The sequence below is a fragment of the Coenobita brevimanus genome, chromosome 85 (genome assembly GCF_032717465.1).
Source record: "Coenobita brevimanus isolate Jiangsu-jjx chromosome 85, ASM3271746v2, whole genome shotgun sequence".
In the NCBI taxonomy this organism is placed as follows: Eukaryota; Metazoa; Arthropoda; class Malacostraca; order Decapoda; family Coenobitidae; genus Coenobita; species Coenobita brevimanus.
Genome location: NC_137038.1, coordinates 7,160,947 through 7,186,675, shown reverse-complemented (window position 1 = coordinate 7,186,675; position 25,729 = coordinate 7,160,947). Strand labels below are relative to the sequence as shown.

At 41.9% G+C, this 25,729-nt stretch overlaps 1 protein-coding gene across 1 annotated transcript in view; it reads left to right on the top strand.

Annotated features, from left to right (window-relative positions):
- The window catches only part of wdb (serine/threonine-protein phosphatase regulatory subunit widerborst), a 138,374-nt gene that overhangs the window by 37,952 nt on the left and 74,693 nt on the right, over positions 1 to 25,729 (top strand). The window contains exon 3 of the mRNA XM_080280528.1: positions 11,667 to 11,863. Within this exon, the coding sequence (XP_080136654.1) occupies positions 11,667 to 11,863 (197 nt within the window). The remainder of the gene's footprint in view (positions 1 to 11,666; positions 11,864 to 25,729) is intronic.

Below are 25,729 nucleotides of genomic sequence, written 5' to 3'. Positions count from 1 at the left end.
TAGGGGGAGGGGGGGTGAAAAGGTTGTGGTGGGACTGAGGTGGGGATAGGATGGTGAGGTAGGTTCGAGGGATGGTGGTAAATTGGGTGTGGGGAGGCGTGGATGGTGGGGCAGGCTGGGATGGGGGTGAAAGGGTGTGGAGAGGCAGAAATGGGAAAGGAGTGGATGTGATACCCACATATATAGGTTTAAGAGAAGGATAGTAAAGCAGGAAGGCAGGGCTGGGGTGAAAATGAATTGCATGTGGTAAGGCAGAGATGGAGAGGGGATATAGGGGTAGCATGAGGTCATTGTGGTGTGGTTGTGGTGAGACAGGGGTGGTGTGGTGTGGGTGTGATGAGACAGGGGTGGTATGCTGTGATGTGGGTGTGGTGAGGCAGGGTGGTGTGCTGTTGTGTGGGTGTGGTGTGGCTGTGGTGAGGCAAGGGTGGTATGTTGTGTTGTCAGTGTAGTGAGGTGGGGATGGTGTGCTGTGGTGTGGGTGTGGTGAGGCAGGGAAGGGTGTGGCAAAGTATAGGTGGGGGTAGGGGGTGAAGTGGGTGTGGTTAGGCAGGACTGGAACTTTGGTGGTGTACCAGGAGTAGGGGTGGTGAAGCTGAGGCATGGGCAGTGTTGGTGAGGAAACAAAGTACTGTACATTAAAATGGAGGGCATGAGAAGCAAGAGATAAGTGGTCAGTAGTACTGTGCAGGGATGTCATTAGAGAAGAAATTGGTATAGAAGTTAGTAGTCTGGAGTAGTGTAAGTCAGTAGAGTGGATGGAACCAGTGGAGGCAGTAATGGAAAATGCACAGTACTGCAAATCCCTGACTTCTAGATGTTCAGTTTATGTAATGCTGACAATATAAGCCTTAAGTGTTTTACGAGCATTTTCTGGTATTTTTGTGTAATGACAAAAGCTGACATGTGGGTGTGTCATGCATTAGTGGGAATTAAATGTAAAGTGTGATAAATGCTATGGAAGACGTTTGATCTATTTATGTGTCATGCATTAGTGAGAGTGAGAGGGAAAGTGTGATGATATCTGTAAGTGTTACATGTAGGATATGTTGTGCATTGGTGGGGGTGAGATGGAAAGTGTGATGAATTCTGTAAGAGGTGTGTGGTGGTGTGGACTTGCCATGAATACATAACACTCATTTGCTTTCATCCCTTATTCAGCCTATCCTTTGTGGCAGTCTCTTCTAGTCCTTTTTTTTTTTTTTTTTTTTTTTTTTTTTTTTTTTGAGGGGAGGGCACAATCCTTTACAGCAGCCATATACTGTATAGTCTTTCTTATTCATGTATTCATTTTCCTCATTTCATGTTTCTGTTTGTGATATTTTTATTTTTATCTCCCCCCTCTTTTTTTTTTTGGGTGGGGGGTTAACAGTAATTTGTCTTCCCTGAACCTTCCTTTCCTCTCCAACAGCCATTCTTATTCATTCTTCCTCATGTAATTACCTTATTTTCTTTGTCTTAATTCTTTTTCTTAATTCTTTTTCTTGTGTGATGTTTCAATTTATACTGTATCTCTAGCTACCATCCTTTTCCGACAAGTGTCTTGCACTCAGTTTCTATGGCCTTTGACTGTCCTTCATGACAACCTCTTGTGGTATTTGTTTTATTTTGTTGTTTCATTTTGTGAAATTATTGTCTGTTCAGCCACTCCATTTCTTACACACACACACATATATATATATATATATATATATATATATATATATATATATATATGTATGAGGGTTTGGAGGGCAGGGGAGAGCCTTGTTCTTTGCTATCCTTATCTCATTCTAGTAGTTCAGTTACTCTTCTAGGAGCTGCCTAGCATGGGCCAACCGGCCTACTGCAGTTATCCTCTCTTCTTATGTTCTTATTACATACACTATAGAAATTGGTATTCTTCCTTCATACATATGGAATTCTGTCATCCAGCTGCTGGCCTCCCATTGGCTGATCATAGAGTGAAAGGGAGTGGTAGCAGCCATTAGCTGTGATGTCATGGGTACAGATGGATCCTATTTGCTGCCAGGGTAGTGGGCAAAGTTTAGGGGAATGACATCACAAGATTTGGCACCTCCCATTAGCGAAGAACGTAGTAGGAGAGACTGTTAGTCCATGCTGAGACACACTGCATTGGTTGTGTGTTGGTGGGTGGGTGGGTTAGTAGGTGGATAGGTGGGTCGATCTGTTTACATCAGAATATTGTATATTCAAATGCACATTGTCATGTCACTTACAGTATAATTCAAATCCAGTGCTGGTGATAGACATATGTTGCTTGTCTTCTTTGTAATATATACTAGTAATATTCCAATCCTTATCTTTTTTTCTTCCAAGTTCTGCTGTTTTTCCTTTGTACTATATATAAAGAATGCTTGAATCTTATTTTTTCTGAATGTTTTGTTATATCTGAGCTGGCATTAATAGATACTTTAAGTGCACCTTTAAGATCTTTGGTGTTGTGTTGAGAATGGAAGGAAATTTACATGTTTTGGTAGAGACACTTGATTGATGTGGGGTGAGATGATGCACTAATTTGTAACCATTGCCAGCCTTGTTGTTGTAGGTTGGAAGTGCATTCAGTTCTGTGTTTCAGAATATACTGGTAATACATTGCCATCAACCCTCGTTAATATTATTATTATTATTAATAAAAGAGGTACAAGGTAGGGTAGTGGATGTTGGAGTGGCACTAGTGAGAGAGGATAGTATTTGCAAACTCCCTGTACTGTTGTTTGCAGATGATACTGTGTTGTTGAGTGAAGACGAAGGGGAGCTGCAAGGCTTGGTGGATGAGTTTGGGAGAGTGTGTAAGAAACGGAATCTAAAGGTGAATGTAGGGAAGAGTAAAGTGATGGTCTTTGAGAGAGGTGAAGTCAGTGAATGTACAGCGAGGTTGGAGGGTGAGGAATTGGAAAATGTGAGTACGTTTAAGTACTTGGGTAGTGTGATGAGTAAGGATGGAGGTTTGGAGGGTGAAGTGCTTGAAAGGGTACAGCGGGGAAGAAAGGTTGCTGGTTCTTTGAAAGCAGTGATAAGAAACAGGGAAGTGAGCATGGAAGTGAAAAAGTTACTACATGACAGTATTGTGATACCAACTCTAACGTATGTAAGTGAAGCTTGGACGTTGTTGGAAGGACACAAGTCAAGAGTGAGAGCAGTGAAAATGAGTTATTTAAGAGGAGCCTGTGGAGTCACATGGAGATACAGGCTGACGAATGAGGATATAAAGGAGCATTGTGGTGTGGATGTGGATGTGATAGGAAGCGTTATGAGGAACACACTGAGGTGGTTTGGCCATGTGGAGAGGATGGAGGGTGAAAGACTGAGGAAGAGAGTGTATGTGAGTGAGGTGGAGGGGGGAAGAGGGAGGGGGAGGCCGAGGATGAGATGGAGGGATGGGGTGGAGAGGTATATGAGAGTGGGGTGTGTGAGTTGGGAGCAGGGCAGTGAAATGGCGGGGGACAGGGCGACTTGGAGGCGATTTGTTTGTGGCCACCCCAAACGGGATTGAGGCGTCTGGCAATAGATAGGTAGATAGATAGATTATTATTATTATTACAAGTGCTCGTGGGCCCTTCAGGCCCCTTGCACTTGTTCCCGCGGAGGGCTTTCGCGCTGCTGTTGCTTTGGGCAAAAAATTCTACGGAGATCTTATGTTGGCCATTGAGAGCGGCTTTTTTTGGTCAAAATGTGGTCGCTCATTATATATAGTAAAAGTTTTTCAATCATGATGGGACCAAGTTTTTTTCACAGCGAATTTTTTGCGATTTTTGTGCCAATTTTGGTGCGATTTGAATATGTAGTTTTGGCTGATCAAAATACACACACACACACACACACACACACACACACACACACACACACACACACACACACACACACACACACACACACAGCTAGTGTTATAGTATACAGTAATCACTCCAATATCCGGATCAATAGAGCCATCGGTAGGTTCGGATATTGGTTTTGTCCGGATATTGGGCCCCAGCTTATGGACTTGTACTTACGGACCCTAACACAGAGAAACACCTATACAACTCCCTCCGGACATGCATAGCACCTATTTAACACCCAAATCACACCAATAAGGCACATAAATGACTGAAATAAATGCAATAGACACATAAAATGTGGGTTTAGAAGTATGTTCATACATTAATAAACATTCTGGTACTTATGGACTCTAACCGAACCTAACCTGACCGAACCTAACCGAACTCTGAAAAACACATTCCTACTGCACATGCATGAGGTAAGTTTAGTATGGAAAGAAGTACAGTATGACACTTTCTGGTAAGTATAGTATGGGAAAAAATACAATATGAAACATTCTGGTAAATATAGTATGGAAAATAGTACAACATGAAACATTTTGGCTACTTACAGCAAGTCCCTGGCCACCTCGATGAATAACCGCCTCCTCTCGGACTCTGACAGTAAGAACGATTTCCTGAAGCACTTGCACTACACTCTTCCTGAAGTCTTGCACTGAACTTAGTCACTAACACACAGAAGTCCGTTCTTTTCACAGTGTTCACTTTAGTCCAAATAATGTTCCATTAAATTTAAGTGTTGCACATTAACTTTTCCCAAGTTTTTTTAAGTTTCCAAAGCCAAAACAAAGAAGGTTAGTTACGTTAAATTTCTTTTCTACTTAGTCTTTTCTCCCAACTTGAAAACCTTAACACAACACACCGTTTTTTTCACTGCACAACACTCAAAATTCCCGTGTGGTCTAGTGGAGAAGTTCTTGCTGTTTATTCACTGTCAGAGCCCGAGAGTATCACTGGCAGGCGTCCAAGGGGTGCATCGGTGGGTAGTGGTGATGGCGTACCGACTACAGAAGACTCTGAAGACAGCCGCAAACTCACGTCGAGCGGTGACTCCACTGTAGCTGATGTGCTGGGCTGTGGCTCGGAGCATGAGGGCCTGTCTTGGGAGGCAACGGAGTTGAACCTGGGCTTGGCACAGAGGTTGTCAAGGTCCTTAAAAAACTGTCAATCGTTGATTGACGCAAGGACCTTCGATTCTGGCGATTGATGATGCGCTGCCGGAAAGCACGCACTTCCTCCCACGAGTCCCAAGGGCCCCATCTCCCTGTCGCAGTCCGGGTGTTCCAGGTAGTCTAGGACGAACTCTAGATGTTCCCGGAGTGCGCTCAGCTTGGGGATGGCTGGAGTAGTGTCCTGCTGGGCGGAGTCTGCATCATCATCGCCTTCGTCGTCGGAATCTTCAAGTTCGGGACTGACACCAGCAACCGAAGACGCGATCTCGATATCAGACAACGTCTGATACCCAGGATCGCCCTCGTCGTCGTCCAACCACTCACGAACATCGTCCACATCAACATCGTCGCCGTGCTGACGTAGCCGTGCATGGAAGTCATCCACGTCAAACCCTAGGAAATCGTACTCCACATCTGTTCCGAGAAGCAGACGAGACCAACCATTTTCAAGAGTTTTCACAGGGACTTCCTTCCATGCACTAGCCCAGTTGTACAGCGCAGACTTGATGTTGTAGCGGCGAAGGTTTTCCAAAGTCCGCTTGCCTCGAGTGTCACGTCCTTCCCTGCGCTCGTCCTCGTCCTCGAGAACCACCATCACCTCGTCCAGGAACTTCCGACGGTACAGGCGCTTTGTTGCCACGATCACTCCTTGGTCCATTGGTTGAATGAGAGCAGTCGTATTAGGTGGCAGAAACATGCACCTAATACGGCCATTCTCAGCAACCAAGTCCTTGTCGCACGGGTGGGCAGGTGCATTGTCGAGGAGAAGGAGAGCCTTTACCTGGTCGCGAGGAATTCCCAGTGTCTTCGTCTGGTAATGTATGACCTCCTTGACGAAGTGATGGTGAAACCAGTCTTTGAAAATCACAGCTGTGAACCATGCTTTCAAAGAATGGTACCATACGACAGGAAGGACATCCATCACCCCACGAAGGCACCGAGGCTGCTTTGCACGGCCAACAATAACGGGCTTAAGCTGGTGCATGCCGTTAGCATTGGCACAACACAAAGCAGATATCCGTTCCTTAGAAAGCTTGCGGCCAGGTACACGCTTCTCCGTCTCATCGGCGAGAGTGTTCGTTGGCACCGAGCGATAGAATAGGCCAGTTTCGTCAGCGTTATAGACTTGACCGAGAGTGAGGCCCTCCCTGTCGATCAAGCCTTTCACCTTGTGCCGAAACTCGTCCACTCCATCCTCGTTAGCGTCCAATGCTTCGCCATGTGCTTTACGGTTAGTAAGGCCATGTCGCAACTTGAACGCGAAGAGCCAACCCTCGGATGCCTTGAAGTCTAGGGGCGTCGTGAAGCCTTGCAAACTTCTCAGCAGCAGCCTTCAGCTCCGTTCCACGTACCATCACACCAGCTGCACGTTGCTGTCGATACCAAATCAACGTGGAGCGGTCGATCTCTGCATACTTGGGAGTAAACATAACCTTCCTCTCCACGTTTGCTTCTCGACGAGAAGTCAGCCGTGTACTGCATGAGCTTGTCTCGGGAACGCTTGATATCAAACAAAGTCGACCGGGCCAGGTTGAACTCGCGGAGAATGCGAGAGGAAGACCAACCCGCATCAACCTTCTCCAATATCTCCCGTTTCTTCTCCAGAGTCAACACCACTCTCTTTCCTTTTCTCAGGAGGCGGGGCCATCATCACACACACTAAGAGTAGGGCAGAGAGCAGCAGGAGGCCTTGCAGCAAGTACGGCACCACCACAAAAGCGAGCACGTGGGCAGCCATTACGAAGAGCGCAGGTCCAGTCGCGGTGAGAGACAGGCGGGAAGTGGGGAGGATGCAGCGGCGCTCTATCGGACGTCGGAGGAATGACGAACCAAAACAATGCTCTCACGCGGCGCGCGCGGCAAGTTCAAATTACGGACGGCAAAAAATCGATTTTTTTTCCAATTTTTTTGGATTTTCGGACCATTTTGGGAATGTTTGATCCCAGGACGATAAGGTTCGGTTAGTGGGGATGTTCGGTTATTGGGCGTCCGGATATTAGAGGGATTACTGTATTAGATTATTGCTATCATCAGATGCTTTAATTCATCTTGTGGGGAGGAACCAGGTTGTTAAGGGGTTAGTGGAGACTTTCCAACTAACAACCTCATAACAGATGGTTTTCCAGAGTTAATATATTTGTCTGACAGTAGCAAAAATATAATGGAAAATATCACCAGACTGAATACTTTTTTTTTCTGTATAGAACTGCACTGAGTTGCCTGTTGTCACTTTTATTAACTGTATTATCAGCCATTTTCACTTATAAATTTATATCTTTACATACAATTATTCATCTACAGCTTTAGCTTTCAAATGCTAGATGTATGAGAGGATTCATCGGGGGTAGTTTCAGCAAAGTACAGTAATTCCAAACCTCCCTGTCAGTTTTCATTATGACATGTCTTCTGTCCTCTTCACTCCCCCTGCCACTGAATGTCTTCCCCTCATCCCAGGTCTTTCTTTTACCCATCAGCACTATAGTACCTTGGAATTACTGTAACAATTATAGCTTTTCCAGGGTGAGGACACTCCTTTATTTTATTCCAGCAAATGCTAGAGATTTAAATCCAACTGAGAGTTGTAGGAGCCTTATTGTTAATATTTTAGTATGATATATATTCAATCCAGTGCTAAATATGTAGTTATTATGCTGCCGAGACCGAGTCATAGGAGCCTTAGTGTAAATAGATTCAGTTATTCTTGTAGCCTTAGAATATCAGCCTGATCTTCACAGAACTCTCTCTTTGTCGGTGCATCTTTTTTTCATGATGGTTTTGTCCCATTGGTTTGATATGAAGGGTCATATATTGTGAGGAAGTAGTTTGGCATTGTCACCGTTCATCATGGAGATGAATACCAGGAAATAACCTTGAAGTGGAGTGTCTCAGCTACACACCAGGAAATAACCTTGAAGTGGAGTGTCTTGGCTGCACTTGGCCATACCATATGGGCTTTTCTGTCATAGACCAGAACTTACCTACCATAGATCAAAGGAGCCATACCATTACTATGCTCGATTTTTTTCCAGCTGATGATCCACTTTCGTGAATATGGCACCTGCGCACTTTGCCGTGTGATTGGTTGGTTTCAGTTTCATACCTGAAGTATATATCATATTTGGGAAAAAAAAAAAACTGTCTTATATTCCAGTTCTCATAAATGCTGTTTTGCTTTGTCAGTGTACTATACAAACAGACATGAAACCCATGACATGCTTCACCCAAACGGACAATGAATTTGAGGAAGTCAAATTTGAACTGAAATATTTATTGTTGCAAAAGGTAAAGAGCTATTACATCTCTAATAAATAAATAAATATACCTGTATATATATATACTTACGGATAATATGGGCGAAGATAATAAGTCTCACGAGACGAGACAACTTGTTTTTCCTGCCTGGCCGTCTCTCGTGTCCCCCATTTGCCTCCCCACTTCCACCACTTTACCACTGACAAAACGGCTAATTTACTTAGAATGGTACTATTGTCTAAAGTAACAAGCGCCTAAGTATTAAGATACCTTTTATTTGCACTTACCCAGCCAAATGCGTTTATTTTTTTTTTTAATATAGGGAGATGCAACAACTCTGTACCTTTTACAACAATAAATATTTCCATTCAAATTCAACTTTCTCAAATTCATTGTCCGTTTGGGTGAAGCACAGATACATACTTGTTTCATGTCTGTTTGTATAGTACATGACAATGCAAAACAGCACTTATGAGAATTGGAATATAAGGTACAGTTGTTGTTTTTTTTATATGATACTTCAGGTATGAAATTGAAACCAACCAATCGCACAGCAGGAGTGCGCGGGTGCCACATCCACGAAAGTGGATCATCAGCTGGAAAAAAATCGAGTATAATTACTTCACTATCATAGGTAAGAACTTCCCTGCCATAGATATGAGTTTACTAACCATAGATAAAATTCCCTGCCCACCAAAAATATGATTCCCTGCTATAGGTATGAGGTTTCTTAATAAAGATAAAAATTTCATGTCATAAAGTTTTCCTACCATAGGAAAGAGCATCCCTGCAGTAGAGAAGAGTTCTCTACCATAGATAAGAGCTTACGTACCATAGATAAGAGCTTCCTTACTGCAGAGAAGAGCTTTCCTGGCATAGATACGAGCTTCCCAAACGTAGGGTTTGAAAAAGTACCTTAACCTACTATATCAAAGAGTTCTACTCTGGTTTTTAAAAGCATCTTTACCATAGATAAGAGCTTCCCTGCCATAGATTTTAAAAGCATCTCTACCATAGGTGTGAGCTTCTCTACCGTAGGTTTTAAAAGCATCCCAACCATAGATAAGAGTTTCCCTACCATAGATTTTAAAAGCATCCGTATCATATATAAGGGCTTCCCTAACATAGATTTTGAAAGGTTCCCTACCCCAGATAAGAGCTTCACTGTCATCTGTTTTTAAAGCTTCTTGACAATAGATAAGTGCTTTCCTAATGAAAATTTTCAGAGGTTCCGTAACATAGGTAAGAACTTCACTACCATAGATTTTAAAAGCTCCCAACCAAGGGTAAGAGTTTCCCCAACATAAGTTTTGAAAGGTTCCCTGCCATAGAAAAGAGCTTCTCTGCTATAGATTTTTAAAGCTTCCTGGCCATATATAAGAGCTTCCCAACAATAGTTAAGAGCCTTCCCACTACAGTTTCCAGTAAGAGCTTTCATACTAGAGATAGGAGATTTCTTAGGATGAATAAGAGCATCCATAGCTACCATAAATAAGAAATCATTGTTGTACAGTGAAATGTTGTTATACCGAATATCTATCTATCTATCTATTGCCAGACGCCAAAATCCCGTAAGGGATGGCCATTTAACTTTGAGTTATTTGTTTTATGGGGAGAGGCAGTAACCCTCCACCAACCCACTTGCTGACACGTAGGGAGCACGTATGGTTTGATTATATGGTTACCACCCAGCGTTGTAAAAGGTTTCTTGGCTTACAAGAAACCATTTGGCTTGCCACTCAGTGTAAAGCCACCTGTAAAGGAAAGAAAAGCAGTAAGAAGTGGTAGGAAAGATGGGAGAAATAGGAAGAGAGGAGGGCAGGCAAAGAAAAAGAATGATAAAGGCTAAGGAAGAAGTAGGCAGCACTATATCAAGTGAGTGGATGATGGTTGCCACCACCTACCACTAATTTCCCTTTTTTTGCAGAGGTGTGGGGGTGTATTGTTTCATTGATCTTTATCATGTGTGCTTGTGTGTATGAGAGAAAGAGACTAGTACAACTCAAGAGTTTTTATTTGTTTTTAGTCAGAGTTGGTGAAAAGGTTGAGGGTCAGCAAAGGGTGAAATGATTTGAATTTGTGATCAATAAATCAGAGATCAAGGCTAGCTTAAACAGATTTAATCCAATTAGGACTAAACTTGGGTGAAGAGTTGAAAGTTAGACATTAAATTATTAGGTTCTGAAAGCAGTACGGTAATTCAAAGATCAGGGTCAAAGGGCAAGATCAGACAGTTATATGTTGTACTCGTAGTGCTCCTTTTTTTTAAGTTTGCTTTTCTGGGGTTGATTGTTTGTATGTTGTTTTCTGAATGTAATACTGAGGACTGTGTGTGAAATTTGATGTTTTATTATCCTGGCTGCTGTTGCTGTGATTATACTTCAGAATTATTTGAATGACTTTCATCATTCCTTATGACCAAGGCATAGTGAATATGGTTATTCCACCACCTACTGTACTTGTAAATACACTAAATAATGGTTCAAAGGTCCCAATTTGTAATATAAATTCAGTTAATAAGGTTTTGTTTTCAAGTAATGGATCATCCACTCACTTGATGTGCTGCCTACTTCTTCCTTAGCCTTTATAATTTTTTTTTTCTGTGCTTGCCCTCCTCTCTTGCTATTTCTCCCATCTTTCCTGTCACTTCTTATTGCTTTTCTTTCCTTTACAGGTGGCTTTACATTGAGTGACAAGCCAAATGGTTTCCTGTAAGCCAAGAAACCATTTACAGTGCTGGATGTTAACCATATAACCAAACCATATGTGCTCCCTATGTGTCAACAAGTGGGTTGATAGAGGGTTGGTGCCCCTCCCTGTAAAACAAATAACTCAAAGTCAGTGGCCACCCCTTACGGGATTATGGCATCTGGCAATAGATAGATAGTTTTTCATTTGCTAATTTACAAAAGTATGAAAGACTGACTAAGAGGGTGTATGTAGGTGAGGTGGAGGGAGGGAGAGGGAGGGGTAGACTGAGGATGAGGTGAAGGGATGGAGTTGAGAGGTATATGAGGGAGGGGGGGGGAGGGTAGTCAAATGGTGGGTGACAGTGACTTGGAGGCGTTTTGTCTGCGGCCACCCTTTGCGGGATTAGGGCGTCGGGCTATGGATAGATAGATAGATAGATCTTTTTATATAGAATGACATCTGCTCCTGCTTGATGGCACACAAATTCATTCTTCATAGAGGAGATCTTTTGTAGTGAATGGGTCAATGGAGGCTACTATATACAGTATCTAACTCCCAGTTCAAAAGTTTCCCACAAATGATTTAAAATTCTCAGAGGGTAGCAATACTGAAATGAAGAATACGTCATTGGATTTAAGAGGTCAATGTTACTATATTGTAGTATACTAAATATAAGGGTAGTTCACTGTATGGTAGCAAAAAATTAACTCTGATTCCCAACCACCTGTAGACGTGCCGGGGTCAGAGCAAGAGGACCTGTTTCTGCGTAAGCTACGGCAGTGCTGTGTTGGGTTCGACTTTCTGGACCCTGTGGCAGATCTGAAAGGGAAAGAAATGAAACGCAGTACACTCAATGAGCTGGTGGACTATATCACAGCAGGCCGAGGCGTCCTGACTGAGCCGGTCTACCCAGAGATCATACGCATGGTAAGACCACACCTTGTTTTGTCAATAAAATATTGAGGTGTTAATACTTATCAGTATCACCAGTATATTCTAGCCATCAAGTGTACCAACATCCATTTACTTTTAGCATATTGATTTCAGAAACTATCTGTCTGTCTGTCCCTGTAGAAAGCCTCCTAAGGTCTGTAGCTGCTGTTGTAAATGGCCACGATTCCTCTTCTAAACCTGTCAGAAGGAGTGTGTCAGGATTCTGTCCTCTCACCAGTTCTCTTCTTTTATTATCAGTTATTTGAGTTACACATTTAATTCTGTCCATTCATATGCTGATGACTCTACCCTTCACATCTCCAACCTGATTCCTCAGCATCCATTACAGCAGTTCTGCCCGCAGTCACAGTGAAACAGTGGCACACATAATTTCAGACTTGTCTTATTTCTGACTGGGGCATAGTGCATCCTGCTAGAAAGTCGTGAATTGGGTGACAAAAGGCACCATGTACTAGGAAAACCTGGTGCCAAAAGGTATATGCAATATTACTATTGGGCCACACCTCCCTTATTTTTGGTTTAATGTTTGCTCTCCAAAATTAGTACACTTTTGATGGATTACCTGATCCTAGTGAAGAGCATTTATTCCTAATATCTTTATACCTTATACCCTCCTTCCCAACCAGTTAACAACAGTTTATCTTTTCTAAGCACTTTCACTGCAAGTTGGAGAAGTTGCTGGGTGCTTAGACATTCACTCCTTCATTAACCCTTGGATTGCAAGCCACATCTGAGGCTGTGCTAACCTTCCAGTGGCTATGCATCACCGCTAACTACTCACCCCTACGCAAGCTTACACACAGCGCTAGGCAAAGATTTTTTTTTTTTTTTTTTAACAGATAATGCCCTGGATGTTTATCTTCAAGTTTATAATAAAACTATTATTTTTTTATTTTTTGTTTTTCACTACACCAGTACAGAAACATATGCATGGCACTACACAAAGATGGAGAGAGTTTTTTTTTTTCCCCTACCAGATGATGCCCTTGATGTTTATCTTCAAGTTTATATATATATATATATATATATATATATAAATATATATATATATATATATATATACAGTATATAGATGAGTTTGGGAGAGTGTGTAAGAAACGGAATTTAAAGGTGAATGTAGGGAAGAGTAAAGTGATGGTCTTTGAGAGAGGTGAAGTCAGTGAATGTATAGCGAGGTTGGATTGTGAGGAATTGGAAAATGTGAGTACGTTTAAGTACTTGGGTAGTGTGATGAGTAAGGATGGAGGTTTGGAGGGTGAAGTGCTTGAAAGGGTACAGCAGGGAAGAAAGGTTGCTGGTTCTTTGAAAGCAGTGATAAGAAACAGGGAAGTGAGCATGGAAGTGAAAAAGTTATTACATGACAGCATTGTGATACCAACTCTAACGTATGGAAGTGAAGCTTGGACGTTGTTGGAAGGACACAAGTCAAGAGTGAGAGCATTGGAAATGAGTTATTTAAGAGGAGCCTGTGGAGTCACATGGAGAGAGAGGCTGACGAATGAGGATATAAAGGAGCGTTGTGGTGTGGATGTGGATGTGATAGGAAGCGTTATGAGGAACGCACTGAGGTGGTTTGGCCATGTGGAGAGGATGGAGGGTGAAAGACTGACGAAGAGAGTGTATGTGAGTGAGGTGGAGGGGAGAAGAGGGAGGAGGAGGCTGAGGATGAGATGGAGGGATGGGGTGGAGAGGTATATGAGAGAGGGGTGTGTGAGTTGGGAGCAGGGCAGTGAAATGGCGGGGGACAGGGCGACTTGGAGGCGATTTGTTTGTGGCCACCCCAAACAGGATTGAGGCGTCTGGCAACAGACAGACAGATATATATATATATATATATATATATATATACTGTATAACAGTATATGTGAGAGGCACCAAACACAAGAACAATGTCTTACAGGCAAACACTGTCTTCTTCATGAAAACACTGAATTTGGCTCTCATTTGACCACCAGACTGCATAAGGGTAGATGGGCATGTGAGTGAGTAGTTCAAGCTCAGTGTTGAAATGAGATAAGGTAGTGTGATGTCCCCATGGTTTGTGTGATGTCCCCATGGTTCAAAATACATATAGCATTGGTGAAGTGACTTAAGGGCAGTTCAACCCCAACAAGGAGGTACAGTGTGCATACCATATGATGGGGCAATTGGGCACTTATCTGGGAATCGGGCACACACTGAAGTTATTTGCAAACTTTCCTATATAAAACCTATAAATCTTTAATTTTTTTATCTTTTCTGGTGCTAATGGGCCTGTGCACTGAGTGGTCCTGCCATCTGGTGGGAGTCTGTGAACTTCTCCCAGATATATGTTTTGTGAGTGCGAGGGTTACGGCTACCAATATTTGATATTCTGCCGACAGTCAGCCAAAACTGAGTGTTGTTATGTTGAACATCAGGTTTTCACTAACAAAACTAAGGATTCAACATTATTCATAGCCTTATAAAAAGAAGATGGGTTGGGAAAAAAATAGTATTCAAATATATTTTCTACTCCTTTATATCAGGTGATTTCTAGGAATGTATTAAGGAGGGTTTATGTGGAAATACTGCCTTTATGCATGTATAAAGGCGGTAAATAATTCGAATAAGGTTAATAGGATTTCCATTTCTTGAAAACAATGATGAAAGATATGGATATAATCACCATGCGACATTTCCATTCGGTACTCGGCTCTGCCACATGTACATGTGGAGAGCCGAGTACACTTCTAGCTTTCAGATATTTCTTCAGTTCAGAATCTGTCCAGTCATCAACATTTTTGGAAGTCATTACTCAAAGCCAAAGTCCTGTTGCTTCCTTGGTCTTGATGTTGGAGTTGTGGTAGAAAAATCAGCTACAACTTCCTCAATAATCGGAAAGGGTACACGAGAGTTTGTTTACATTCAGGAAAACAAAAAAATCAGCTACAACTTCCTAAGTAGTTGGAAAAGGTACACGAGAGTTTATTTACATTCAGGAAAACATGTCGTACGTTGCTCTGACAGCGAATTTTAAAATATGGCAAAATTTGTGCATGAAAGCATTTCTCCATATATTTACCATGTTATAGTCTTACACCAGTTACATGGGATGTTCATTGAATAGTAAATTGTATGTAGAAGTTAATTCCGTGGAGATGATGATTTGTGTTTTACGATTTTTTTTTTTTCTCATCTTAAATGTCAGGACCAACTTGCCTAGCCCCAGGCTTTTGCGCTGCTCATGGGGCAACATAGGATTGGCTGATGGATGGATGGATTTTTTTCCCTAATGCCACTTACACACCAATAGCATGATTGTCAAAGGCATTTGAAATATTCTATGATTTGAGGAAACTACATAAAAGCACAGAAAAATACATCTTTGAAACCCACAAAACATGTTTCTGGGAGAAGTTCATGGACTCCCACCAGATGGCAGGACCACTCAGTGCATTGGCCCATTGTATAGCTAAGTCCCCCACCAATAACATACCTCAAAATCAAGAATTAGAATTCGGAAAAGTAGTCTGTTGACCCCTGGAAGCATACAAATGATGTTTTTGAGAATTCGACAAATCCCCAACAATGGTAACACTAAAGGTACCTAGGTTAGAAGTTAGCCAGAGAACTTACTTAGGCCCATTTACTGAACTTTGTCAAAGATCGGTTGGGATCTAGTAACATGTTTTACAGTTAAGCGTTACTGGATAATGGCAAGGGTAACTCAAGGGGGGTAAATGGGCACTTTGGGGAGGGGCAACCAGGCACATTAACTTTTATCATTGTTTAGTTTCTAAATTTGTCTCAAAGACTCCTTGTCATCTGTTGCTATATTGCTAAGTCTCAGGGATGCACCAGGCTCTGAATCTAAGAGACCCTGTTGGCTTGTTTGCCCACAGAACCACAGTGATGATGCAGAACTACAAGATAGATAGATAGATTATTTAAAAACACAATAATATTATACAGTTGCACAAGAGAAATAAAGTGGGTGCATGTAGGTATTGGATTTTCGAATGGTTGCATTAGTTTACAGCCTGTGCATTGTGCTTTTGTCACACGCATGCTGCAAGGGTTCCATGACACAAGTCCGCCTATATGACCCATGTCCTATTTCTGGGTGCTTCAGCCTCACTGTTCTGTTGACTGCATTTTGCCTGGACCCCCTCCCCCCCAAACTCTGACCATGTGGTTGCAACATTACTCAGTTACGATGCTTAAACACCCAGAAAGTGCTCCATTTTGCAGTGAAGGTGCTAAGAACACAAGAAAAGCATTTACTCGATGAGAGTTTAAAAGGATGAAGTAGACAAGGCATGGTAGTTTAATAAATATGAGAGGAGAGTCATATTTGCACAATCAGAAAATTTAGTTGGCTGTGTTTATGATGTGAATAGGCCGATTTTTGGAAAGTTATAACTCTGAAGAGGTTAATGATGAGAGAGCGGTAGTATTCTTTAGTTTTCATGTTTAATACACGAGTATGAGAAGGGTTTTGTGATTGATTATGTGGTGACAGACATGGGATTAGACAGATTTGGCTTATTTCCTTCACAGTAAAAGCTCTCAACTCTAAAATACAGTACTGTGAAGGCATCATGTGGTAACAAGATTAAAGTTGGAAAAACATCATCAAGTTAAAGAGGTAAAGGTTTTGATAATCATAAAGTACAATAAGGAATCCACATTTGCAAAATGGCAATACAATCAAACACAAAGTCAGAAAAAAATATGCTATAACAATAACATGACGTGAATGCTGGAACAAACAATGGCAGTAAAAATGTAATTCCAGCTTGTCCAAACCACAGCCTGGCCTCGGCTCTTCACCTTTAAACCTCAGGTGACCCTTACCATTTTCGACACTCACACGATGATTATATGGCATTAACAGTGAAAATCAATCGTAGTGACAAAGTTACTTGAACTCTTTTTCCGGCATATTAATTGAGGATATTTTTATAATCCCCCACCCTTTTTAGGTCTTATTAAGCTGCTTTGGTAATACCATGTTCATTTTAGAATAGGAAAAAGTTCTTAAGTTTGTACAGTATAATAATTGTCTTTGTGTATGTATTGTTTTGAAGATTCTGGTAAGCAGTAGAAAAGATAGTTCTTGCTTCAGATGAATAAAATTGTCTGGCCAGAGCCAGAATGAAACTACAAAACCACATCCTTGAGGTGAATCTGATGGATCACTGTGTGCGTTTTCACACTAGATGTTCCATAAGAGTCTAAGTCAGAGGGATGGAGTGGGTTTATTGCACAGGGGAATGCAGTGTATCATTCTTGCCTTCCATATCTGGATAGTAACCTTGACCCAGGTGCCTTTGGTCCTGATAAGGAAGCAGTGGGTTGGATGATGGATGAATACAGAATTTTATCCTTCTTCTCCTTCCCCTTATGCCACAACAGAGTGTATGAGCACAGGTTCCATCCTTATTTATACATTTATGTTGAGCCAAAATGTTTTATTTCCTCAATAAACACAGTTTTTAAATATGGATATAATTCTAACACTGGAACCGGTAACAGTACTATGATAGCAAAACACATGAACATACTGTTGTTGGACGTAGTAATGAACACATCTAGGGTGTACAGTTAATGCATACTGTCAGTACTGTAATAGGCAGTACCAGCCTTACATTGATGCCTAGCTTGCCAGACGTACATCACAACTCCAAACAGAACATGATAAAGTACTGGTTATCAACACCAGATACATACAAACAGTAGATGAAAAGCTACAGCTACCAAAAAAGAGGGGGAGGGGGACTCACAGACCGTAGAGATAAGGGGGCAGCATAGTTTACATCATCAACATACAATCAGAGTTCTATTCGGTTGCATCCTACCTCATTGCTCCCTCAGGAGCATAGAACACCAAAACTAGAGTACTCAGCCCAGACATTTAAGATGGAATTTACTTGTTGCTGAGCTCTGAATGGTATTATGTGGGCAGTAAGCTCCAAATACCCTCGGACTCAACCTTTTTGATCCAAAGTTTTTTTTTTTTTCCCCAGTGTATGATGTACTTTCAAAATTGGAGGGGTTAGATGCCTCCTTTATTAACCCCACAATGTCAGGTAATTCCACAAAGCTGAATGAAATCTGCTGTTGCTGCAAAGAATGAGCTATAAAAAGATGTCATCGGAGCTATTGGATTACCTTCATGGACCACATCCTGCCGGAGCACCTTAACCCACTAGATCAGTGAGCATCCACTTGATTATATGGTTACCACTCAACATGTAAAAGAGCATCCTATCATCAGGATATCCATGCAGACAAGAAAATCAGATCCACGCTTATGTCACTGCCCACATAGTTAACCCCAGTGACCTAAGGACATCATTTTTGTTTTGTTATTGCTGTCAAAAGATTTCGTTCAGAGTGGGAAAGACTTTAACTAAGGTAGGGTGCTTCATCAGTACAGTATATAGCACAGGTATGATAATTGTGGTAGCACTCCATATTGATTGGTTCGTTATCACATTTGAGTAGAAAATGAGTCCTACCAATGTACAGTATTTAGCGATGACAATATATTTAAGGGTTCTGCTTGTTGGCACATTTTTACAGGGACAGAGAAACAGTGAAAAGAAGCAGAATTTACTAGTGAAGTTTATGCAGAAATAACAGACTCAATGTAGACTCCAATGGAGTTAGGGAAACTATTGAGCCACTCGCATTGTTGTCGTCCAAACCATTTTTCTGTCATTGTGCACGATTTTTAAAAGGAACTGTTTCTGTTCTTTTTCCTTGCATCGTCCATTGAGCCTCTGAATCATTGTAATTCCTCATAACACAGCATCATTTACAACTTTCAAATTTTTGACCAGGGCGTTGAAGTCTGTGTTGTAGATGGCTTCAGGGACCTCCTGCTGAACTCCAACTTCAGCAGCCAGCTACCCTAGCATTTCTTTCGTTTGACTGGTCACAACCCTATCCAGGGTGTCATTGACAGAAATGCTGAGATTTTCTCCCTCCAGCCTCTTCAGATGCTTCCTGGCTGGCTGGTGAAGGTTTTACAGCATCCTTTGCCTGATCTCAGGTTCAAGTCTCTCGTCAAAGGAGCCCAGGGAGACGGCCTCCATGCTGAAATACCAGAGGTGACATCAAAGGGCCTTCTTTGCCATTGACGCCACCTTCTGGTCTGGGTAGTTGAGGAGAACTTTGAGAAAGTCCAGATTGTTCTTGGGAGCCCTGCTTGGTACTACAGCTTCATGCCAAAACTTTGTGTACTGTATATAAGGCAGACAAATTTCACCACCATCATCAACCTTAGTCATTCTGTGTCCTTCAGATCAACCTGGTCTGTGAAGAGCATGATCTTGAGGGCATAGATGACCTTGGGCATTCATTATGCATAATGGTAAAGTATTCACCTGGAGCTCGAAATGTGACACCAACTCGCTCATGTATGTCCATGACGTCAGCCATTGAAATGTCAAATATTTCCTCCAGGTCACCTTTCCATAGCTCATGCTTCATCTTAGCAGCTGATGCGTTCTTCATCACATCCTTCCTCAGTGCCATGTATTATTCATGGAGCTACTTAATCTGCTTCCTCAGGTTGGCCTTTGTTTTCACAGGGGGGTTGGCCCACCTTCACACATCCTTCAGGTTCTCCAAAACCACCTTTGTCACCTTGAAAATTGGTACCTTCTGTTCCTTATGATGCCACATAAAAACAAGCAAAACATCTTGTTTGGAAGGAAGGTGGACCAAAGAAAAATCTGGACACTGGGCCATTTGACAAGCCACTCACCTTGAGACATGACTTCAACTAACCTGTAAAGAAAGCCAGGATTGGTGGTTATCAGGCAAATGAAAAATGCACCCAGGCAACAGTAAATCTGATGACCAAATTAACTACAGTAGATATCCAGATTAACTAGATTAGTGTGCAGTAAGACAGGCAAAATTTTAAACAACTGTAGTAAGAATGCACACACCAAGCAAGAACCCACATGCACTTTCCTTGGCACCACCTCACCAGCAACTCACACTGAGACACTGAATGTCACCTAAGGCACTGAAATGGCACTTGCCCACTGCCCAGCTTCAAGGGGTGGGGCTTGGCAAATTCCTGAGTCAGGATTGGCAGAGACAACCAAAAACCATATCACCAGCCCAGATGTGGCAGACAGGTGCATCCTCAAAACACATTTCAATTTCTGAGAGATTTTGCTGGAATCATTTATAAGGTCATTGGATCACAGCCACAAGCAATGTGAACAGATTGTTGAATATTTCCAAATATGAAATGCCTTACTGTAGGGATTAGATATAACACTCATTAACCCCGTGACTGCAGTACTAGAGATCCTTCATTACGAGCAGGAGTGAAACCCTCGCGAGTCTCTCATCAAGTAGCGGCATTTTCATAAATTAGCGGCCTGGTCCGACTGTAATGCTTTTCAGAAGCTTATATCACAGCAACCACAGGGCTGATCACTGTGTGGTTTGCACTATATGATAGCCCAATTCTTGAAGATTTGTTTTTGACAGGTTTCATCACACCCAGGCAGTGCTTGTGGCACATGACATGTGCCGCATGTCAAAAATCTTCAAAAGAGGGCCACAGGTCAGACAGTTTGTCGTAAAGGCATGAAACTTGGTAGGTAGGTAGCCATCAATATACTCTAGGCATCCTCTGGGTGTAAGGCGACATTGCAGTGCTTTTGGATTTAAATGCCCTCACTCGTACCTCGCTGACAAAGGCGTTTTACTGTTATGTTACTATAAAATTATCTGATGATAGATTAAAATGCCATCTGACTGAGGCAGATAATAGTTATAGCCCTCTTTCCATAGAGCAAAATCCTGACCTCTGAGCAACATAGTTGTGATGAGACGGGGTGGTTATATCTACTGAAGACCATAATGTGAACACCATTAATTTCTGCGGTACATTCATATATACATTGGTTAGATATTGCTGCTGACAGCATATGCACACGTTATCAATTATGCATCGTACAGGAGGGGGCATAAATGATCAACAGTTTTTGATATTCTGAGAATATTAATCAACGGTATTTTCATGTGATATGTACACTTAGTAACATTGTCAAATATTGTCGTGTGCATGTTCACTCAGTAACATTACATGCTGTGCATATGATAGAAAATGGATACATTGCATCCTCAAAAAGTAAGACTGCAAACGTTGTGTAGGATCAAAGACATTATTAATTAACCATTGTTTGTGGTACTGGATCAGATTGTCTTGTGTGAAATGTACACCAGTACTTTTTGATTGAATGGACAGTGGATAAAAATGCACCTCACATGATATTGATATCATGCAGATTGTCACGTTGTATCTACGGCACTGAAATATGACAGTATCTTCGGTGTGATGAACATGCTAAAATGGCTGTACCATTTGCTGTACAGTTGGTGGTGGTGTGGTCACTTTGAGCAGATCATGGGTTAAAGCCATCATTATGATGACATGTTTAGTTTATAGTATTCTTGCTGCCTCCAGACATGTTTTTATTCAGCATGGGACATAATTGGACCATGTTGGAAAGAACAAGTCAAGAGTGAGAGCAGTGGAAATAAGTTACTGAAGGGGAGCATTTTGAGTCAATTTATATGGAGAGGCAGACTGACAAATAAAAAAGTGAAAGAGCATTATGTTGTCAATGAGGATGTGTTACAAAGCATTTGGAGAAGTACATTGAGGTGGTCTGGCCATGTGGAGAGGTTGGAGAGTGAGAGACTAACTAGGAGAGTAGAGTGTATGTGAGTGAGGGGGAGAGGGAGACTGAGGATGAGATGGAGGGATGGGGTAGAGAGGTATATGAGAGTGAGGGTGTAAGTTGGGGGAAAGGCAGCAGAATTCCAGGGCACAGGTCAGCATGGAGATGATTTGTTTGTGGCCACCCATTACGGGATTACGGTAACCCTTCCACCTCAGAGGTGTTTTTTTTGGCTGGATGTCACACACACGGGGGTTTTGAGATATATAACGAATTTTTTATATAACATTCCACACCAAAACTAAAGTGTTGAACATAATGTAAAAAGAAAAAATACCTGTTTTATGAGCTGTCAAAAACTGTGATTTTGGAGCTCTGCTAAGTAGTAATTAGATCAGCCAGAGGCTTCCATGCCGGTGGAAACATCTTGTACTGCACTAAGAGACACGAAAATAGTGCACCAGTGAACGTCAGGCTTGGCACCTCCTGATATGTGAACCATTATTGGGCCCACAGTACTGGTGTGCAAATATAGAAAGTCCAGAACACATGTACATGCCACCTGATGGCTACAAGCATATTTATTGTGGCACGTATACATGACCTGATGTGAAATGGTTAAGGCGTCTGGCCATAGGTAGGTAAATAGGAAATATTTCAGAACTGGACAGGTTGGATATAGTCAGCTTGTCAGTGATGTGGGTAATTGGTCGACAGTAGGAAGAGCTTTGTGTAAATCCTTATTGTAGGAGATTCAGGTGTGTGGAAAATGGCTTACAGTAGACACCCACCCCAGTGTAAACTCTGATGACCCCCTATGCCTGTCCTAACCACTTAAGACTGGCCTTGAATGAACCCAGCAGTGATAAATGCAGTTAAAAACATACTACACCAAAACTAAGAAGATGTGGAGGTGAACCATAATCACCCAGACCACACCATTACCCAGCCCACACCATTACCCCACATCATCACCCAGACCACACCATTACCCCACATCATCACCCAGCCCACACCATTACCCCACATCATCACCCAGACCACACCATTACCCAAAGCACACCATCACCCAGACCACACCATCACAGACCACACCATTGCCCCACACCAATACATCACACCATCACCCAGACCAGACCGTCACCCGGACCATACCATCACCCCACATTCACCCATGCCATACCACCATCTCATACCAGTGAGTCTCTGAGCAGTTACATGGCCTGTGCTGTGACAGATACATTCGTGTAGTGACAGATATTACCATAATTGGCCATGTTTAGGCCCATGTCCAACAATCTGTTGGGTGCAGTGTAACTGTGTTGTGGTAGGTTTAGAATCAGACCAAGTACTGTGCTTACCTTGTTGATCAGCAGTGTAGGAGAGTGCATCATAGGTGAGCTGACTGTATGGCCTTCCTGGATGCTTTCGTTACAGAAGATCTCACTGATGATAAAATTGTCTGGAAGTAGCATGAGTGAAATACTGTATAAGAAGCTTTAAGACTTTGAAATGGTTAACCAGCATCAAGAGTTCTTCCTTGTTTACAAAAAATTATGTCATAAACACAGCCCAGTTTGATATTATTTGTGTGACAGTTTAGTGGAGAGAGGAAGCCCGAGGGATAATATCCCCTGGAAGTTCAGTACATTTGTGTGTCTTTTACTTATACCTGTTAATTAGACCTAATTTTAAAGGTGCTTCATGGAAAATTATTTAATTGTTCATGATTTAACAGTCACTATTTAGTTGTTGATGGATTAACACGTTTTCTTGACTTATAGTTGCCTGATTCAGTATGAATTTGTAAGTCAGAAATTAGTGTGTGTTGCTTTTTAACCCTTCAGTCATAACCACAACCATGTCTTAAAGTTCTCTCAAAGCTACATTTTGCTTAGACATATCCTGGATATTAAATGTTGACCAACTGTTACGTCAGTTTTGTTAATGATACATCATCATCAGGAGTGGTGATGGTCTGTACATTGTGAGTTTGGTGTGTGTGGTCAGGGACAAAAGTTCACCTTTTCCAGTGCATTTACTTCACACTTGGATCACATCTATCTCTTGCCTCCCAGATGCATCATATCGGAGAAAATCATCTGTGGGCAGAGGAACATTCCTCATCTTAGGAATGTTAGCCAGCAGAGTTATGTGAGAAATAGAAAAGGTGAAAAATTAGACGAATTTTTACCCAAGATAGATAATCTTGTTATGATAATGTCAAGTGTTGATTGAAACCAGGGCATGAAAATTTAGGCCATGTTCTAATTGTCCACCAGTATAGCTCACTGCTGAAGGCTGGAGTTGGTGTTTTTTTCATATGTATTATTTTACTGAATGTATTAATTATGAAATTGACTGCTAACACTTTGGTTTAATGATAGTGATGCGCCTTTATCACAGTGTCATGAATTGTTCAAGTGGAAGAATTACCTGAAACCCATACAGAAATTTATTTGGGACATATAATATAAAGAGGATGGAGGGTGACACTGGGATACGGAAGTTGCGAAGTGTGAACATCGGGGAAGGGTTGCGAGAGGCAGATTGAAAAAAACTGGGATGAGGTCCTAGTGTGTGACCTCAGGAACAAGGGACCGAATAAGGAGGCTGCCAGAGATTGAGCAGCATAGAAAGGACTGAATAAGGAGGCTGCCAGAGATTGAGCAGCATAGAAAGGACTGAATAAGGAGGCTGCCAGAGATTGAGCAGCATAGAAAGGACTGAATAAGGAGGCTGCCAGAGATTGAGCAGCATAGAAAGGACTGAATAAGGAGGCTGCCAGAGATTGAGCAGCATAGAAAGGACTGAACAAGGAGGCTGCCAGAGATTGAGCAGCATAGAAAGGACTGAATAAGGAGGCTGCCAGAGATTGAGCAGCATAGAAAGGACTGAATAAGGAGGCTGCCAGAGATTGAGCAGCATAGAAAGGACTGAATAAGGAGGCTGCCAGAGATTGAGCAGCATAGAAAGTCACCATTAGGTAATCAAGGCTAAGGCATGCAAGCACGTTAGAGCCTTTATAAACCATACGATACATCTGTTTAGTCCTGACATGGTCCTCTTTCAGAATATAGATATTGGTGGAATGTATACATGAATATATAATGTGGTAAGTAGGAAAGAGATGGAGTAGAAGCTATCCAGGAGTGAAGAGAGGAAAGGGAGGGCAGGAAGGAACAGGATTAGGTATAAGGAAAAAGAGAGAGGAAATTGATTGTTTTTGTAGGACCATTTTGAAATAGGTTCTCTATTATGTACTTTTACTTGATTTATTATTAGGTGCTCCCAGAGATGTTTTTACTTGTCCCTGCCCTGGAGGGGCTCAGGGACAGGTATTGTTTTTACTTAGTTTATCTGTTTGTTTGTTTGTTCTGTGTTTCTGTTAACAACTTTACGCGAAAACTACTGATATGATTTTGACTAAAATTACAGGGATGATGGGCTGTGACCTGATCATGTGATTAAATTTTGGGTCATGGGCCAAAGCCCAGGCTGTAGACCCCCAAAATGTAAAAAATGGGGATGGGTAAAAATAGTTTTTTTTTTTTTCAAATTTGTCATATTGATTTGAACCCAAAACCTAAAGGTGCATCTTTCATATGTACATCCTATAACAAGCCTCATTACAACAGGGGGGTCACCTCCCCAGTTAGCAGTAGGGGGGTCAATGTCAGGTGGGTCGGGCCTAAAATTTTGAATGGTCATAAAGTCGTCATTTTTCACCCAGTTTACTCCAAATTAGATATGTGACATCACTGACTAGATATCCTGTTGCGTTTATACGTCAGCAGTAAAATGACGGCTGGGGACGGGTTTGCCGTCCCTTGGCGCCGCTTCTTGTTGAGGTTATGTTGAAGGATTGTCTGTTGTAGAAATGAGATGCATGAGGTGAGTAAGTGTATTGTGGTTTGCAAGACTGCATTATTGGTGGAAGGAATGGAACAGTGTTTTAATGAAAGAGGGACAAGAATGCTTTAAAAAAAAAAAAAAAAAAAAAAAAAAAAGGAGGGGTATTTAGGGACAGTGCAGTAGTCTGGAAAGATTCCTCTCATGACCCTTTCTTGTTGGTAGGATTCCCAATAAGAAGAGAGGAAATGTAAATGAAGATTTTGTGAGAGAGAGAGAGAGAGAGAGAGAGAGAATTACCCTCCTC